The sequence below is a fragment of the Epinephelus moara genome, chromosome 15 (genome assembly GCF_006386435.1).
Source record: "Epinephelus moara isolate mb chromosome 15, YSFRI_EMoa_1.0, whole genome shotgun sequence".
In the NCBI taxonomy this organism is placed as follows: Eukaryota; Metazoa; Chordata; class Actinopteri; order Perciformes; family Serranidae; genus Epinephelus; species Epinephelus moara.
Genome location: NC_065520.1, coordinates 6421229 through 6440547, shown reverse-complemented (window position 1 = coordinate 6440547; position 19319 = coordinate 6421229). Strand labels below are relative to the sequence as shown.

Sequence of the window (19319 nt, the reverse complement as noted above, 5' to 3'; positions counted from 1 at the left end):
GTTAAAGCAACTGTAGTGAGAAAACAGGCTAGCAGAATTCACCAGAGCAGTACAGAGACGCTGTCACAGAAACACCGGAAATGACACAACTCGCTTACCGCAATACGTCAGCACGTCAGGTAGGCGTTAGTGATATGTGTAATGTAATAATGTGAGTCTTCTTCTGTCTCAAGGGCTCACACACCTGTAGGCAAGAAGGACAACAAGCCGATCAGACAACGGACACCCTAAGAGAAATGAGACAAGTGTAAATAAAGTGAGTGTAAATTGAGTTGTAAATTATGCATCACAGGTTGATTTCAGAGATCAGCCTCTCCTGCTGCTTTGTGTGTGTGTGTGTGTGTGTGTGTGTGTGTGTGTGTTGGCTTTGTATGATTTCTGTTTTATGGTGTTTGAATCTTTATAAGTTATGTTGGTTGCCTTATTTCTTTTATGAAGCCCTTTGTGATGTTGTGCTCTAGAGTGCGGCTTGGGCCGCATTTTCCTGACCGAACGCGACCCGAGTACGACAGTTATAACCGAACCCGGCCCGAACCCAACAGACTTTCTGATTTTTAAGTCCGAACCCGACCCGAACCCGACCCGAACCCGACGCAGTTTGTTACCTGACACAGCTTGTCTGTTTACCGTGATCATACATGGACAGTGTGTAAGTGACCATCAAAAGGCTGCTGTTAAGCACAGTCAAACAAGCCGCACACACAGCAGCTCAGCACAGCACACACACTCAATTGGAGCGAAGTCAGTAGACACACGCTGTGGCCTAACCTATTACGCAATGTCACTCACACACTACACTCACACATAGTACACAAATATAATTAAATTAGAGTCTTACCACTTTCCTGATGGCAAGTTTTGTCTAGCGTCCTCCATTTGCTTTAGTTCAGTCTGAATATTTACCGCCTCCTGCCTGAAATGTAACTATTGGCCTGTGTTGCGTTCAGTCACATAAATTTTTTGGCCAAAAAGATGTTAAAAAATCTGCCTGGAGCCACAATACGTATTTGTGCCTTATAGTGACGGCAACACAGCCTGTTTAATCTATATGTGGTTGAAGTAGTCGAACTCGTCACTAGTCTCCACTCAGTCTGAAACGTCACACAACTGGTCGTGTTGGCTTGTGGAGAAGCAGATCCATCTCATTCCCTGATCCATTAATTTTTGTTTACAACTGTTTACATCTCAACGTCACTCGGCCACCTCTTAAAGATTTTTGTTCAAGCCTCTTGCTTGTTTTTTCTGCACCTTTGATGAAACTATTTTTTTAAACCCATTCCTAATAGGTCTAAATGAGCATCTATTACTGTATTTTACAACAAAGTAGCTACTCTGCAGTGGGCTAGTTATGAATATTTGGTACTTAAACTTTGCAGCGTTAGTGGTGAAAGCTAACAAATCTGTCCACTTTCAATGGAAATCTCTATTTTCCCCCGAGACATTTTCTTTTTTTGATTTGGAATCAAAACTTAGCCTCACTTTGGAGACTCAAGCTTAGCCATCGCTATTGAGATAAGCTACAGCAAATTTCAGGAGAAGGCAACAGGCTGTGACGAGATGTAAAAACATTTTGTTTCTCCGGTATATAGGATTCACATTTAGGCAGAGAGAGAAGAGGAAAGGCTAGAGTCTTGAACTACGAGCAGGAACTTTGAATGTTGGGACTATGACAGGGAAAGCTAGAGAGCTGGCTGACACGATGCAGAGGAGGAAGGTGGATATACTGTGTGTTCAGGAGACCAGGTGGAAAGGTAGCAAGGCTAGAGGCTAAGGAGCAGGGTTCGAGCTGTTTTATCATGGTGTAGATGGGAAGAGAAATGGAGTCGGAGTTATCCTGAAGGAGGAGTTTGTTAGGAATGTCCTGGAGGTGAAAAGAGTATCAGATTGGGGGATGAGTTTGAAGTTAAAAATTGAAGGTGTGATGTTCAATGTTGTCAGTGGCTATGCCCCACAAGTGGGATGTGAGTTAGAAGAGAAGGAGAAATTCTGGAGTGAGTTAGATGAAGTGATGCAGAATATCCCCAGAGGTGAGAGAGTGGTGATTGGTGCAGACTTCAGTGGACATGTCCGGGCAGGGAACAGAGGTGATGAGGAAGTGATGGGCAGGTTTGGTATCCAGGATAGGAATGCAGAAGGGCAGATGGTGGGAGACTTGGGGTTGGTGTTGTCATCTGGAAGGAAAGGAGATAAGGAGACCTGGTGGTGCAATGAGGAAGACAGGAGTGTATACAGAGAAAGAGGTTAGCTAAGAGGAAGTGGGACACTGAGAGGACTGAAGAGAGTAGACAAGAGTACAGGGAGATTCAGCATAAGGTGCAGGTAGAGGTGGCAAAGGCCAAACAAAGGGTGTACAACAACTTGTATGATAGGTTGGACAGTAAGGAGAGAGAGACTGATTTATACAGGTTGGCAAGGCAGAGAGATATAGATGGGAAGGACATGCAGCAGGTTAGGGTGACAGAGATGGGAATGTATTGACAGGTGCCGCAAGTGTGATGGGAAGATGGAAAGAGTACTTTAAAGAATTGGTGAATGAGGAAAATGAGAGAGAACAAAGAGTAGAAGAGGTGACCATTGAGGAGCAGGAAGAAGCAATTGACTAATAAAATATTCGCTCTCTCATGAATTATCGATATGTTTTACCCTGAATGTCCAGCATTATAAATATGGTCTGTTTTCATATTGTGTAAATATCTATTCATCCACAGCCTCACCCTTAAGTACTTCTCTCTGTTGATACGTTTTCTTTAAAGCATTACTTCTTTCCATAAATCGCCAGATGATATAATCAATGTGTTGCTGACAGGCTCTCTAGAAAAACCCTACCCTCTCTCTCTCCTCCCTCTCTCTGCAACCTATCAGTTTCATTATCATTGAAGCACTGAGGCCGCCCTTTAAAAGCAAGTCAGAGGCTTCAACTGAAAGTGTTTGTACAGCTGTAGAAGAAGATGCTGTGGATCCTGGTACTCAGTACAGCTGTAGAAGAAGATGCTGTGGATCCTGGTACTCACCAGTCTGCTGTTTAAAGGTAAGTGACACTCACAGGTGAGGGCGAGCCATTCAATAGTCACCGTTGTAGGGGTTTTTTTTATATTACAGAATAGACTCCAGCCTTGTAGTCAGATTATCATGTTGTCATTTGACATTCAGAGCACGGTTTGGGGTCCTCCAGCAGGAAATTTTGGGCATCAAACACTTAATTTTCTGCATTCTGATTTTTTTGCACCAATTTATGGTGAAACTGCATTTCTCTTTTTTGTCAAAACAAAAGTCTTTAATGTTTTCATTGGGCGGAGCAAATGCACATGGAGGGGACGTGCACACTGCATCCTTCCTAAAATCCACTATCCCTCACAAGTAACCAGTTGAACAACAGAATCAGACCAAATTAATTTGTTTCATTGTTATAGTTGTGACAATGACGTGTTTTTTGTCCAGTGATGATTGTCTTTGGATAGTTATGGGGTCTTTAAATAAACCTCCTGGGACGCAGAAACAAGGGTGAAAAACCAAGACGTCCATCTTCTCTTCAAAACATATCTGAAAATAAATGAGAGCAAACAGAAACTATTTATCTTTTATCTCTTTTTACTGCACCAGCCTGAACTCTGAATCAATCACGCTAAATGGAGAATTAAAATAATTTAACACAATAATCCTCTGACATGATGTTTGACAGAAATTAGTATTGAAATTAGTATTTTTCGACAATGGCCAGCAGTCTGTTAATGACTGAATAAAAAACCCCGCCATGACATTGATTAATAAAAACAAAAAAACAAAAAAAAAACAGAAGAAGAAGAATTATCCCTGATTGATCTGGATGTAGGCCTACCATTGCGGTGGTGGGCCTGAGCGTCTCGAGCTGTTTAGACTGTGTCACAGTTTAAAGGCTTAATAAACTAAAAATAACAGTATTTTGTTACACTAAGGCCCTTATCGATTTTTCTCTAAGGATTGGTTGCTACACTGTCTGTAAGGTGTTTATATGACACCCACGGCGACCAACTTACCTGGAAGTTACCTGTGGACACCTGCGCGCAGCTTCTGTTTAGTGACAGCTGGTCGTCGCTTTGACTCTGAAATATGAGCGGGAGCTACAGCATGCAGTTATATATTTACTTTTTGCGTTGGGACTCTTTCAGAAAGGCAAGTAGCCGAGTTTACTTTGTAAACCTGCTGCACATAGAGACAACTTTCCCTTCTGCATATTTTGACAGCAGATAGGCTACAGTACAGTACTGAGCAACTGTGCAGTCATGCATTTCCTTTGTTCGGTGTGTCTTTTAGAAAGGTGTGAAATCTGTGTTTCTCATATTTTATACTGTGGAGGCCTGTATGTGATTTATTTCTCTTAAAATGTGTTTAACGCTGTTATTCAGCAGTCTGATGGTCTGTGGGTAGAAGCTGTTGTTCAGTCTTGTTGTCTTGGATTTCACACTCCTGTAGCACCTGCCTGATGGCAGAAGTGTGCAGAGACTGTGGTTGGGGTGTGTGTACTGTTCTTGATGATGTTGTGGGCTCTCCTGATGACCCTGCTGTTATAAATGTCCTGAGTGGGTGAGAAGGCTGCTCCTGAAATGAGTTGTGCAGTTTTTATCACATGCTGGTGAACCTTCCTGTCCTAAGCAGTGCAGTGTCCACACCAGACTGTGATTGAGCTGGTGAGGACACTCTCAACTGAACATCTGTAAAAGTTGCTGAGGATATTGGTTGGCATGCCAAATGTAAGAGCCAACTGTGTCATTCCACTCAGCAGACATTCATAGTATTTTGTGTATGTACACTGGGTGGCGCTGTATTGATATTTTGTGCCTTAGTCTTTAAAAGAAGGAACAACATGGCTGCCGTCAGGTGTTGCATTTCGGGCTCAACGGTGGTGGGTTGTTGCCAAAATGATACTGACTGTATTGAGATGTTTTAATAGTGGTTTAACTTCACAACAGTGACAAACACTATGGAGACTCAGGGCAAACAGGTGTTTGAGCACCACCTGGGGTCAGTCTGTTGCATTGATTGATTTATATTTTATTTTGCAAACAAACAAACAAATCAGACTCACTGAACTGGACTTGCAGTATTGTCACCCACTACATCTCAACCATAATATATGAGCCATCAGCTCCTGCAGATTTTATTCTCCAACAGGGGTCAGTATCATTATCTTAACTTTTTGTAATTATTGGTGTCACTTTTAACTTTGCCTCCATGTTTTCAGAAGTGTTATTTTTTTGTGTTTGCTTTGGGTCGCCCCCAGACCTTTATAAAGGACCTGGGATTGGGATTTATTAGGGACTGGCAGTCAGATTCAGATGTGTTAGTGTTTCAATATGAATTTCAGTACTCAGAATATTAATATATAGATAGATATAACCAGTACCTGTAATATATATACTGTAAATATTTTGTGTGCAATCCATATTTCTGATAAGAATCCTGTTTTGCCCAGTAGAGTGAATTCTGTGGAGTATCACACACTATACTGTCCTCCCTGCAGGTCTAGCAGCTGTGATAGAGACTCAGCAGACTGTGATGGCAGCAGTGGGAGAAGAGGCTCTTTTAAACTGTCAACTGATGCAACCTAAAGATGTTCTTCAGGTCACATGGCAGAAAGTTTTACCTGACAAGGAGAAGAATGTCGCTACTTACTCCGACTACTTTGGTGAGATAGTGAATTCTGACTTTAGAGATAAAGTGGAGTTTAAATATGCTGGACTGCAGAACAGCTCCATAGTTATCAGGAGGGTGACGGAGGAAGATGAAGGATGCTATCACTGTGTGTTTAACACCTACCCTGACGGAGCTCTCACTGGTTCAACCTGCCTCCAACTCTATGGTAAGAACCTTACAGTGTTATTAAAGACATCTCCATCATCCTTAAAGTCTGTCCTGTAAAAAGTTGATGTGATGTTTTTAAATGTGTGGTGTGTGCAGAGCTGCATGAACCCGTTCTACATGTCAGAGAATCAAACTCTCCTGAAGAGGCAGTTGTGTCCTGCTCGGCCACAGGTCGACCTGCTCCCACAGTAACACTGACTGTCCCTCACTACAACTCTACCAGTGTCACCAACACCAACGCTACAGTCACTGTCACCGCTACAGCCGTGCTGCCTCGTCTCCATGGCAACAGCACACAGGTTGGATGTGCAGTGCGAGTGCTCTCTGGTCCTCAGATAGAGGTGTTTACCATGATTCCTGAGGTCACACTGTCGTCTGCTGATGGTGAGAAACACCTCGGCGTCAGTAAGTGAACCTTTATGTGGTCTCATGTCAGTCTCACCATTTGATCTGTAGTTGCTTTATGAATGTTGAGTGTTACTAATTTTCCTCTCTTCTCACAGATGTCACTTTGATCATTGTGTTGGTCGTGGTGTCCTGTGTTTGTGTTGCTGCTGCAGTCATCATCATCCTGCTTATAAGGAAACATCAGAACAGGTGATTTCAAACACCTGTCTTGTTGTAATGCCAGTGTCTCACAATTAATATGGTTAACGACTGATTGAGATCTCTGTAGATAAAACCTCATAAATAAATATTTGCTCAGCACTGACTTTTCTTAAATCCTTCAGTGTGTCACACAGACTCTGAGGAGAACAGGACATCACAAAAAACAACCACAGACACTGAAGAGTAAGACACTTTATTCATTTTTCACTTGTACATATTTGTTTTTATTGCTTCTTTGCAAAAGTGATTGAATCGTCTTCGCTCTGTTTTGGACTTCACTTTCCTACCTACCAACTTGCTAACTTGATAATCAGACTGGGTTTACTTAATTTAGTCCATGAATTGAAATGTTGGTAGTGAATCAGAGGATTTGAACTCGGCTACTAAGTTGTGATGCACTTTACTTTTTATGAGTATGTTTATCATCACTGTTGTTCAGAGTGATTTGGAAACTGACTAATATCTTATTTTTATCTGAAGGCCCAAAACACCTTTAATGATTCAAGAGAACGAGGTGCGTAAGAAGAGGTCTTCTGGGAAAAGAAAGAAAATGGCTCCCCAAAAGAATCATCTCTGAGAGCAGGGTGTCAGCGTCAGCTGTTTTTACCATAGCCACAGGACTGTTAAACCAAAACAGAGGAACTAGAAGAAAGCAGCTTCCTGGAGCTTCAACAGTCACATGTAGAGCTCTGAAGCAGGTAACTTCACTCTAACTCAGAGTCACAGTGACTGCAACACAGTGCAACAGTAAAGCTTTGATTCAAACTAATCTAACTCGCAGATGACCAGAATACAAGCTGGTGTGTTTTGATGACAACAAGGAAATGTCCTGTGAGGTTATAGCGCCATCTAGTGTGCTTTGTGAGGAGGAAGACGTTCACATGAGCCCAAGTGTGTGCACATAGCACATTTGTATATAACTATAACTGTATGCAGCTATAAAGTTTCATTTACAGCTAACATATTAAATAACACACATGATGTTATTTTCTGCATAATATTTTCTGTGTGTTCTTAATTTTGCACTTGACTGTTTTTTTCTGTCTGGACACATTATGTAGTTGTAATTGTGGTAAAGTGCTGACTGTATGTGGGTCAGGTGTTTTTTGTTTTTTTTGTCTTTTTTCTGGTTATATGTTTCTGCACTTGTTTTCACCGTATGACACATGCACACACAAAAAATTGTTTTACATTGATGTAACTAATCCTTGTCAAAAACATGATAATCAGGATGTGCTGTGCTTTATGTGCAAGGTGTTTCTAATGTTGCAGATTTATTAATCTATTGTCTGACTCCATCTGCTAGTTTATTTTTGTTTTGTTTATAAAACAGCTGTATGTTCAGTGGTTTCACTTCTGTTCACTTCATGTTGTTGTTGCCCCTGATTCTTATTAATGACAGTGAGGTATTTGTCCAGTGATGTATGTCTCTGGATAGTTAGAGGACGTTTCAAGATCATCCAACACAACTCACTTTAAAACCTTGTTGGGAAAAGGAGGAAAGGGACAGTAAAAGATTTGGTTGGACAGTGACACAGAAAGCAAAAAAAAAAAGAAAAAATTCAAACGTCACGTCCGTTTTTCTCTTCACCATCTGTTATTTCCGTCATCAACTTTAATTAGGCTATGGATACAATCAAAGAGTCTGTCTGTCAGCAACAAACACTTTCACATCAGTGATCGCCTTTTCCGTTCAGTCACACTGAGGCTGATCATTCCTGAGCTCAGGTTGATGAGTTACAGAATTTTCATTTTCCCTGAAACATTTGGCCTAATAAATTATTTCCAGTGTTCAAAGACACCATGATCATAATCTGGGCTATTAAATAATGAACTCACACTCACTCAGAGTACCAATAAATACAGATGCAAATAATGAATAAATCATATGAAGACACTGTGTGACTGTGAGCAGGACACAGGACAGATTATAAACACAGAACGCAGGTTCTGTAGGAAAGGACGTCTCACTTCTTGAAACATCTGTCTCCTCGTTTCTTCATGTCTTCGCGTCTCATCCTCGCTTCTCTCCCCCGTGTCCTACGAGGGCGGAGCTGAGACGCGAGGAAGAGGCGCAAGTGAGGGAAGCGTGGATGCGAGAATTGGTTTTGGGATGAATCCAGAAAGTCCGCTTGAGGCGTCTTGTGGACTGAATGAATTGTGGGTTTGGACAGCCCTAAGCACTCCCAGACTTCCCATCAACGCGCCCGCAAAGTCCGCGAGTCTGCAAGTGTGGTGAAGTGCGGACATTTGGATTCAGCCGCAGAAGAGGAAGAGGAAGAAGCAATAGCAAGAAAGACATGTGAGCGGGAGCTACATGTGGTAAAAAATGATACATGGAGTTATATATTTAATTTATGCGTTGGAACTCTTTCAGAAAGGTGAGTAGCCGAGTATACTGTGTAAACCTGCTGCACATAGAGACAACTTAAAGTAAAAGACTCTTATGGACAAAGAAGAAAAAAAACTTCCGCATATTTTGTAGTACAGTACTGAGCAACAGGGCAGTCATACATTTCCTTTGTTCGGTGTGAGTCTTTCAGAAAGATGAGGAAGCGATACATAAATCTGTCTTTCTCATATCTTATACAGTACAGGCCTGTATGTGATTTATTTCTCTTTACCACAGCTGTGTAACTGCTGTGTTGTTCATTGTAGTTCCGGCGGTTCACACTATTGCAGTGTGCAAACACGTTTTACAGGGCAGGTACTCATGTAGAGAACAGGGCACCCCTTCCGCATCTTTTTTATATATATATATATATATATATATATATATATATATATATATATATATATATGATGTTATTTTATTTTTTTTATCTATTTGTGTATTTCTGCATATGTGCTGATGCAGGGAGGTTTTTTACCTGCCAGCACCAGAGGGTTCCTAGTATGTACAGTACATTTCAAGATGTAAGAAGTTTATTGTCAAATGCACAGAAACAACATGGAATTCTAAATTGCCAATCTCCCTTCACATGCAAACTGCAGGTCTTTTTTTTTTTTGGTTTAAATTAATTATCAGATATGCAAACTGGGGGACATAATCTTTATTTAAAAATGATAATGATGGCTGGAAGTGGGAAAACAATTCGTCTGTCTCTGCCCGCTCCGGGGAGTTAGTGAACCCAAGTCTGGCATAGAGTTGGAGGGAGGCGGTGTGGTTTTACATCAGATGAGCTTACTTGTTGTGGAGCTTAATGGTGGAGTGTTATTGCCAAAATTAGGCTGTACACTGGAACAACAGTACCAGTGACTTATATACTGTATGATGTGTGTGCAGTCCAGTTTTCTGATTCAAACCCCATATAAGACATGTTTTGTCCAGTAAAGTGAATCTGTGGAGTTTCATGGACTGTATGAACTGTCCTCCCTGCAGGTCTAGCAGCTGTGATAGAGACTCAGCAGACTGTGATGGCAGCAGTGGGAGAAGAGGCTCTTTTAACCTGTCAGCTGATGCAACCTAAAGATGTTCTTCAAGTCACATGGCAGAAAATTTTACCTGACAAGGAGCAGAATATTGCTACTTACACTGCATACTTTGGTGAGAAAGTGAATCCTGACTTTAGAGACAAAGTGGAGTTTAAATATGCTGGACTGCAGAACAGCTCCATCGTTATCAGGAGGGTGACGGAGGAAGATGAAGGATGCTATCACTGTTTGTTTAACACCTACCCTGACGGAGCTCTGACTGGTTCAACCTGCCTCCAACTCTATGGTAAGAACCTTACAGTGTTATTAAAGACATCTCCATCATCCTTAAAGTCTGTCCTGTAAAAAGTTGATGTGATGTTTTTAAATGTGTGGTGTGTGCAGAGCTGCATGAACCCGTTCTACATGTCAGAGAATCAAACTCTCCTGAAGAGGCAGTTGTGTCCTGCTCGGCCACAGGTCGACCTGCTCCCACAGTAACACTGACTGTCCCTCACTACAACTCTACCAGTGTCACCAACACCAACGCTACAGTCACTGTCACCGCTACAGCCGTGCTGCCTCGTCTCCATGGCAACAGCGCACAGGTTGGATGTGCAGTGCGAGTGCTCTCTGGTCCTCAGATAGAGGTGTTTACCATGATTCCTGAGGTCACACTGTCGTCTGCTGATGGTGAGAAACACCTTGGCGTCAGTAAGTGAACCTTTATGTGGTCTCATGTCAGTCTCACCATTTGATCTGTAGTTGCTTTATGAATGTTGAGTGTTACTAATTTTCCTCTCTTCTCACAGATGTCACTTGGATCACTGTGTTGGTCGTGGTGTCCTGTGTTTGTGTTGCTGCTGCAGTCATCATCATCTTCCTGCCTAAAAGAAAACATCAGAACAGGTAATTTCAAACTTTAATCACCTGTCTTGTTGTAACACCAGTGTCTCACAGTTAATATAATAATGATTGACTGAGATCTTTTCAGACAAAACCCACAAATAAATGTTTGTTCAGCACTGACTTTTCTTAAATCCTTCAGGCTGTCACACAGAGACTCTGAGGAGAACAAGACACAAAGAAGAACAACCAAAGACACTGAAGAGTGAGACACTTTCCTACTGTTGTTAAGTCATTCTTGTGAACTCACAGTCAGCATGTTTATTCCTCTGTTGTTCAGAGGAATTCAGTTATAAACATAAGTATGGTGTAATGTAATAATGTGAGTGTCTTCTTCTACTTCAAGGGACGGAACACTTGTAGTCATGCAGGACATCCAGCCGGTCAGACGACGGACACTTTCTGAGAAAGATCAGACAAGGGACCAGCCAACACCGCCATCTTCAGCACATGTCCTCTAATATGTCAGACAGACTGTAGTGGCAGCACTCAGACTGTGAGACCTGAACATACAGTGAGAAAGTGTGTTTTTACATTTTTATACCATTTCATGTTTATATGATCTTTTTAATAGCATTTGATAATCATTTTCAGGTGTTTTCACATTATTTGTATATTATTCCTTTATTTAAGGAATGTTAAATCTTTGACAGTGGGGCGAGCCACATTAGCCTGGCATTGCCAGACCCAATTCGCAAAATGCGAATGTGTCTGGAAGCGGCAACCTCCAGGGATGACGAGTGAAGCCAATACGGAAGTGCCAAAAACTGCAGTCCGTTGAATGGCCACTTGAGGCTGGCTCCAAAAGCGAGTCAATCCCCACAGACCCCCATGTTGAAATGCTCAACTTTACAGCAGAAATAAACATGTTTAGAGCCTGGTACAAAAAACTGTTTTGGTCTCTATAGCTAATTTCCCCTTTCATGACAATTGTACGGGGGGTGAATTTTTTTTATAACTCATCCATTTAAATTTTATTAAGGCTTAAAGTTGCGCATAATTAAGGGCATGGTCACTTTGAGTGACAGGTGGCACCATCACGGGTGGCTTACTAGGAGCTGGCTGCCTGCTAGGCGTCATCTCAGCTAATTCGCAAGTCATTGAACCTGACCTCTCAGCCAGCTAATTCGCAAGTCATTGAACCTGACCTCTCAGCCGTGTTTGTGCCTTTTGGATATTTTGTTTGGTGAGGTAGCTGGCACCAAGGAAGCATGAGCGGGAGCAGCCAACACCACAGGGCTAGCCAAAGTAGCGTAGCTTGTTAGCCTTAGCTAACTTAGCAGCTTCGAGCGAGGTGGGCGTGTTTAAGCGACCAGGCTTCATTTGGCCCGCCTCTTTGCCCATTTTTGATTGGCCGGGAGTTGGGCAGAGTCAGGCACTGCCAAGATGGCGACAGCCAGAGCCGCCTACTTTTAGCTTCAAACCCACTCCTCAGAAACCAATGGGTGACTTCACGGTGACTGCGTCCATATTTTTATACAGTCTGTGGTCTGGACACGGAGTGTACATTTCCTCTATTCCCGAAGCGCAGTATCAACGGCTGTCACTCAAAGTGCCCCTTCACGCAATTGGAAAGACGGAAAACCAATCAGAGTAAAGGAAACGTGTGACGTAGGCTAGCACAACGAAAAAAAAACAGAAACCGCAAAGATGTCCTGTGGTAGTCAGGGTGGGAGTGAAGACGGTGGATCGCGGAAGTAGTCGTGAATCGAACATAAGCATTGTATTAAAACAGGTTTGGTGGTCTGGCATAATCTGAGCAGTGACTGGATCAGAATGGCATGTAGTAGTGGTGGTGGGTGTTCAGAGGATGATGAGATAGAATTAGACTGGGCTTTAGTTGGAAACAGTAGAAATGAAAGGAGGAATAACGTTAGAGTAAATGAGATGACAGGCAAACGAGGTCGTGAGGATGGAGAGGAAGTGCGAGAAGTGTGAAGGGTTAAAATAGCACAGGAGGAGCATAAAGTTATCTTGAGGTTCCAGCCAGGTCATGAGTTGTTTAATGTTAGTCCAATTACCTTGACAAGGGCGCTTAGGAATGCCATAGGAGATATAGAAATGGCGAAGGTGCTTAAGGATGGCAATCTGTTGCTGAAGTGTAAAAATGCAGAACAGAAAAATAAAGCTCTTAAGCTACAAACGATTTGCAAAAAAGAGGTAGCCGAGCGGAAGACAGTTGGGGTAGGAAATGGGGTGAGAGGAGTGATATCAGGAATCCCTCTGAAAGAAAACTTGGAGGAACTGGAAAAAGGTGATCAAGGGAGGGGAGATCACTGGAATAAGACGACTGCAAGCATTCAGAAGTGGGGAAAAGGTTGACAGTTTGTCAGTAATGTTAGAATTCCGTAATGAGGTCCTTCCAGATAAAGTAATGATTGGATACATGAGTTTTCCTGTCAGGGCATACGTCCCCCCTCCCCTAAGGTGCTATAAGTCTCAGAGGTATGACCATACGGCAGCAGTGTGGACCATGTGGAGGGCACATGCTTATGGTGAATGTGGAAGTAACAGCTTAGTGAAATGTTGCAATTGCGGAGGTGAACACACTGCTGCGTTTGGTGGATGTAGTGCAAGGAAGTAAGCAGTGGAAGTTCAGCAGGTTGGAGTAGAATGCAGAGTGACATATGCTGAGGCAGTTAAAACAGTGGACAATGAAAGTAAAAGGAGAACCCACTTCAGATGGGAACTCACAAATCATTCCGTGATGTTCATCCTGCAGTGGAATGCAAGAAGTACAAATCAATCAATTGGTAACTGGGGCGCTGATATCAGTAAGGGTATATTAGATGCTGCAAAACAATGTATCCCTGGAAGTGGTGACACTAAAAGGAAAAAGTTGGTTCCCTGGTGGACAAAGGAATGTGCAGAAGCTATTAAAAATTGTAATAAAGCTTTTAAACTGCTGAAAAAGACATTATGTTTTCAAACCTTGATAAATTACAAGAGAAGCCAAGCTATAGTGAGAAGCATAATTAAGACCGCTAAAAGGGAGTATTGGAGGAAATACTGTGATTCTCTAGGAAGAACCACACCACTAGAGAAAGTGTGGGGAATGATTAAGAAAATGTCAGGTAATTATAGAGAATATGGATATCCAGTAATGAGAGATAATGTAAATAATATAGTAGATATAATAAAGGTAAGGCAGAGCTAATGGCAAGGACATTTGTTAAAGTACATAGTATAGGAAATCTGAGTGATAAAGAAAAAAGAGGTAGAGAAGAAACAATATCAAGATTCAAGGAGGTGCTGTGGGATGAGAGTGAGTATGATAATACAATGAATATGGCATTTTCATTGAGAGAGTTAAATAAGGTGTTAAAGAAATGTGGAAAGACAACGCCAGGGAAAGATCAAATTTGTTATACTATGTTGGATAATTTAAGTGATCAGAGTAAGAATATGTTGTTAAAATTGTATATTAAGGTGTGGGAAGAAGGGACTTTGCCCAGGCAGTGGAAGGCATCTACGATTGTTCCCACTTGCAAACCAGGGAAAGATCCTAGCCTGGCAGAGAGTTACAGGCCCATAGCCCTGACGTCGCATGTGGGTAAAGTTATGGAGAAAATGATAAATGATAGATTAATTTATTATCTGGAAACCAGAGGAGAAATAAAATGTTACCAGAGTGGCTTCAGAAAAGGAAGAAGTACGGTACTATAGATCCTGCCCTCAGGTTAGAACATGAAATCAGGAAGGCTCAGACTAACAAAGAAAGTGTGGTAGCTGTATTCTTTGATGTAGAGAAAGCGTATGACATGATGTGGAAAGACGGTCTCTTAATTAAACTGTATAAAATTGGGATAAGAGGCAAAATGATCAAGTGGATTAGAAATTTTTTAACTGGCGGGAATAGTCAACAAACATGCTACAGGAAAGTGTAATTATTGCAACTCACAAGAAACAGTGGAAGATGTAATGTTAGAGTGTCCAAAATACCATCAAGAAAGACAAGTAGTCATTAGGGCACTAGAAAGAAATAGAATTACAGTAAATATCAAAGAAATTCTGCAAATAAATTGTGGGGATGTAGGGTACAGAGCCATTTTTAGGTTTTTGGATAAAACAGGATTAAGCAGGAAAATCTAACATAACATCCTGTCCAGAAGGTGGCGGAATGCACCTATAAGTTGCCTGCCAACCGCCATTAATCTTACGAAGAAGAAGAAGAAAAAGGCGCATGTGGTAAAATGATACAACATGCAGTTATATATTTAGTTTGTGCGTTGGGACTCGTTCAGAAAGGTAAGTAAAGAGTTTACTGTGTAACCCTGCTGCACATAGAGACAACTTAAACTGTAATACAGTTTGGCAGTAGATACAGTACAGTCTGGTCAGTCATGCATGTCCGTAGTTCAGATGTGTCTTTTTTTTTCTTTTCTGTTTTTTTATTGAACAATTATCACATCTCAAAATCTTCATTGGAAACAGTTGCTTGTATGCAAAACGATACAAAACTCGATCTGAAGCAGTCAACAAAGACAAAAGATGAACAGACAACAAAGAAACCATTTGAGGGGGGGTGACAATATGCAGAATTAAAGAAAATGAACAGCAGCAAGGACTGACTGAATAAATGACTGATAGTTGATCATATCCAGAATCAGTCTAACATGGTTATGAATATGTCTTCCCTTAATAAAAGCTGATTGGTATTCTTCTACAAGTTTTCTGAGAACATGTTTAAGACAATTAGCAAATACTAAGGCAAGTAACTTGTAATCATTGCATAGTAAAGTTATTGGTCTCCCATTGTCTAACAACAAGTCTTTCTTGGGTTTGGTATCAAGGTTATTAAACCTGTTTTCATAGTAGGGGATAAACATCCTTTCTGTAGACATTCTAAAAATGTTTTTGTATAGTAGCTAGCTGTCTAATCTCATCCCAAAAGTGTTTTAAAAATTCACAAGTTAGGCCGTCAATTCCTGGTGATTTACCATTTTTCATTTGTTGTAATGCTCCATCAATTTCCGTTACCGTTAATTCTTCATCAAGTAGAAGTTTGTCCTCATCACTCAGTTTTTTAATGTCATCTTTGATGCGTTCAAACAGAAAGTCACATTCAGACTGTTTCAAGTTTGATCTATAAAGGTTACAATAAAAAAGTCTGAACCAGTTTCTGATTGTCTGTTTCAATACCTTTGGTCTTAAGTTTGTTTATCTTTTTCTTGGCCTGTCTTTGTTTTTCAACACCAAAGAAATATGATGAACTTTTTTCACCCTGTTTGATGCATCTAGCTCTAGATCTAATACAAGGTCCATTTGCTTTCATCATATATATGTGATGCAGCTGGGATTGCAGGGAGTGGAATTCTGTGCTGTCTAGTGATAGATGAGTGTTATTTGTTAATGAATTTATTTTATTCCTTAGTTCCTTTTGGTTTTGTTTCCTGGATGTGAGTCTTTTAGAAAGGTGGGAAAGTGATGACGGAGAATATGTTATACAGTTTAGGCCTATATGTGATTCATTTCTCTTAAACTGAGCCACAGCTGTGATGTTTATTGTAGTTACCTAATCACACTTTGTTTCGGCGGTTTATACTGTTTCATTGATTGATTCATATTTTATTTTGCAACAGAACAAACAAATCAGACTCACTGAACTGGACTTGAGATTTGTGTTTGCTTTGGGTCGCCGCCAAACCCTGAGAAGGAGCCTGGGATAGGGATTTATTAGGGACTGGCAGTCAGATTCAGTTGTGTCAGTGTTTCAATATGAATTTCAGTACTCATAATAGTAGTCATCATAGTATAACCAGTACCTGTAATATATATACTGTAAATATTTTGTGTGCAATCCATATTTCTGATAAGAATACTGTTTTAAACATGTTTTGCCCAGTAGAGTGAATTCTGTGGAGTATCACACACTATACTGTCCTCCCTGTAGGTCTAGCAGCTGTGATAGAGACTCAGCAGACTGTGATGGCAGCAGTGGGAGAAGAGGCTCTTTTAAACTGTCAACTGATGCAACCTAAAGATGTTCTTCAGGTCACATGGCAGAAAGTTTTACCTGACAAGGAGAAGAATGTCGCTACTTACTCCGACTACTTTGGTGAGATAGTGAATTCTGACTTTAGAGATAAAGTGGAGTTTAAATATGCTGGACTGCAGAACAGCTCCATAGTTATCAGGAGGGTGACGGAGGAAGATGAAGGATGNCTGATGCAACCTAAAGATGTTCTTCAGGTCACATGGCAGAAAATTTTACCTGATGAGGAGCAGAATGTCTCACATGGCAGAAAATTTTACCTGATGAGGAGCAGAATGTCGCTACTTACACCGAATACTTTGGTGAGAAAGTGAATCCTGACTTTAGAGATAAAGTGGAGTTTAAATATGCTGGACTGCAGAACAGCTCCATAGTTATCAGGAGGGTGACGGAGGAAGATGAAGGATGCTATCACTGTGTGTTTAACACCTACCCTGACGGAGCTCTCACTGGTTCAACCTGCCTCCAACTCTATGGTAAGAACCTTACAGTGTTATTAAAGACATCTCCATCATCCTTAAAGTCTGTCCTGTAAAAAGTTGATGTGATGTTTTTAAATGTGTGGTGTGTGCAGAGCTGCATGAACCCGTTCTACATGTCAGAGAATCAAACTCTCCTGAAGAGGCAGTTGTGTCCTGCTCGGCCACAGGTCGACCTGCTCCCACAGTAACACTGACTGTCCCTCACTACAACTCTACCAGTGTCACCAACACCAACGCTACAGTCACTGTCACCGCTACAGCCGTGCTGCCTCGTCTCCATGGCAACAGCACACAGGTTGGATGTGCAGTGCGAGTGCTCTCTGGTCCTCAGATAGAGGTGTTTACCATGATTCCTGAGGTCACACTGTCGTCTGCTGATGGTGAGAAACACCTCGGCGTCAGTAAGTGAACCTTTATGTGGTCTCATGTCAGTCTCACCATTTGATCTGTAGTTGCTTTATGAATGTTGAGTGTTACTAATTTTCCTCTCTTCTCACAGATGTCACTTTGATCACTGTGTTGGTCGTGGTGTCCTGTGTTTGTGTTGCTGCTGCAGTCATCATCATCCTGCTTATAAGGAAACATCAGAACAGGTGATTTCAAACACCTGTCTTGTTGTAATGCCAGTGAATCACAATTAATATGGTTAATGACTGATTGAGATCATTACAGATAAAAACTCCTAAATGTTTGTTCAGCACTGACTTTTCTTAAATCCTTCAGTGTGTCACACAGACTCTGAGGAGAACAGGACATCACAATAAACAACCACAGACACTGAAGAGTAAGACACTTTATTAATTTTTCACTTGTACATATTTATTTTTATTGCTTCTTTGCAAAAGTGATTGAATCGTCTTCGCTCTATTTTGGACTTCACTTTCCTACCTACCAACTTGCTAACTTGATAATCAGACTGGGTTTACTTAATTTAGTCCATGAATCGAAATGTTGGTAGTGAATCAAAGGATTTGAACTGGGCTACTAAGTTGTGATGCACTTTACTCTTCATGGACCTTTGTGTATTCATAGTCAGCATGTTTATCATCACTGTTGTTCAGAGTGATTTGGAAACAGACGAATATCATGTTTTTATCTGAAGGCCCAAAACACCTTTACTGAATCAAGAGAACGAGGTGCGTAATAGGATGTCTCCTGGGAAAAAGAAAGAAAATGGCTCCTCAAAAGAATCATCTCTGAGAGCAGGGTGTCGGTGACAGCAGCTCTTACCATCACCACAAAACAGAGGAACTAGAAGAAAGCAGCTCCCTGGAGCTTCAACAGTCACATGTAGAGCTCTGAAGCAGGTAACTTCACTCTAACTCAGAGTCACAGTGACTGCAACACAGTGCAACAGTAAAGGTTTGATTCAAACTAATCTAACAGGTTGTTGGAGCCATTTCAATCAGCAGCCACTGAGCAGTGCTGTAACAATTTACCTGTTGTTTATTTAAAGGCCACACTAATTGGCACAGGCGTGGCGCATTTTTTGAGGTCCATTGTTTTTGACCGTGGGGTGGTGTGGTATGGACTGTATGAGGAGGACGGTGCTCTTTTTGTTGATTTAGCTGAACTCCAGTCAGTAAATAACTCGATTGGCATATCCGCTCAAAAGTTGTGAGTGTGGACAATTGTTTTGTGTGAATTTTGAAATATTGATGTATGCCACAATGGAGGACGAGCACGCCAGCTACAGGAGCCACGCGCCCTTTAACAGAGCCAAACAGTGCGTCAACACAGGCAGATGACCAGAATACAAGTTGATGTGTTTTGATGAGAAAAAGGAAATGTCCTGTGAGGTTATAGCGCCATCTAGTGTGCTTTGTGAGGAGGAAGACGTTCACATGAGCCCAAGTGCGTCTCACCCATACACTGTATTAAATAGGTCTCACTAAGGAATATAATACACAGCTAATTGGAGCTGTTTATTTGATTCAGTGATCCATAAAGTTGACATGTGAAGTAATCAGGTGATTATTTTATTCCAAATGAGCACATTTGTATATAACTATAACTGTATGCAGCTATAAAGTTTCATTTACAAGGTCAAGGTCAAGGTCACATTTATTTCTATA

At 41.3% G+C, this 19319-nt stretch overlaps 1 protein-coding gene and 1 long non-coding RNA gene across 4 annotated transcripts in view; one reads left to right on the top strand and one right to left on the bottom strand.

Moving 5' to 3' along the window:
- LOC126401645 (OX-2 membrane glycoprotein-like) overlaps positions 1-11789 on the top strand; it is a 24126-nt gene extending 12337 nt beyond the window's left edge. Inside the window, exons 5-6 of the mRNA XM_050062987.1 lie at positions 10910-10972; positions 11114-11789. Of these exons, the coding sequence (XP_049918944.1) occupies positions 10910-10972; positions 11114-11228 (178 nt within the window). The 3' untranslated portion in view covers positions 11229-11789. The remainder of the gene's footprint in view (positions 1-10909; positions 10973-11113) is intronic.
- Positions 5496-19319, bottom strand: part of LOC126401647 (uncharacterized) — a 19755-nt gene continuing 5931 nt past the window's right edge. The window contains exons 1-3 of one of the 3 annotated variants that reach the window (XR_007571110.1): positions 17192-17255; positions 9897-10121; positions 5496-5564 (exon numbers count right to left, since the gene is read on the bottom strand). This is a non-coding gene — a long non-coding RNA (uncharacterized LOC126401647). Of the gene's footprint in view, positions 5565-9896; positions 10122-17022; positions 17144-17191; positions 17256-19319 lie in introns of those variants that run through there. The other 2 variants (XR_007571109.1, XR_007571111.1) reach the window with 2 other exon arrangements.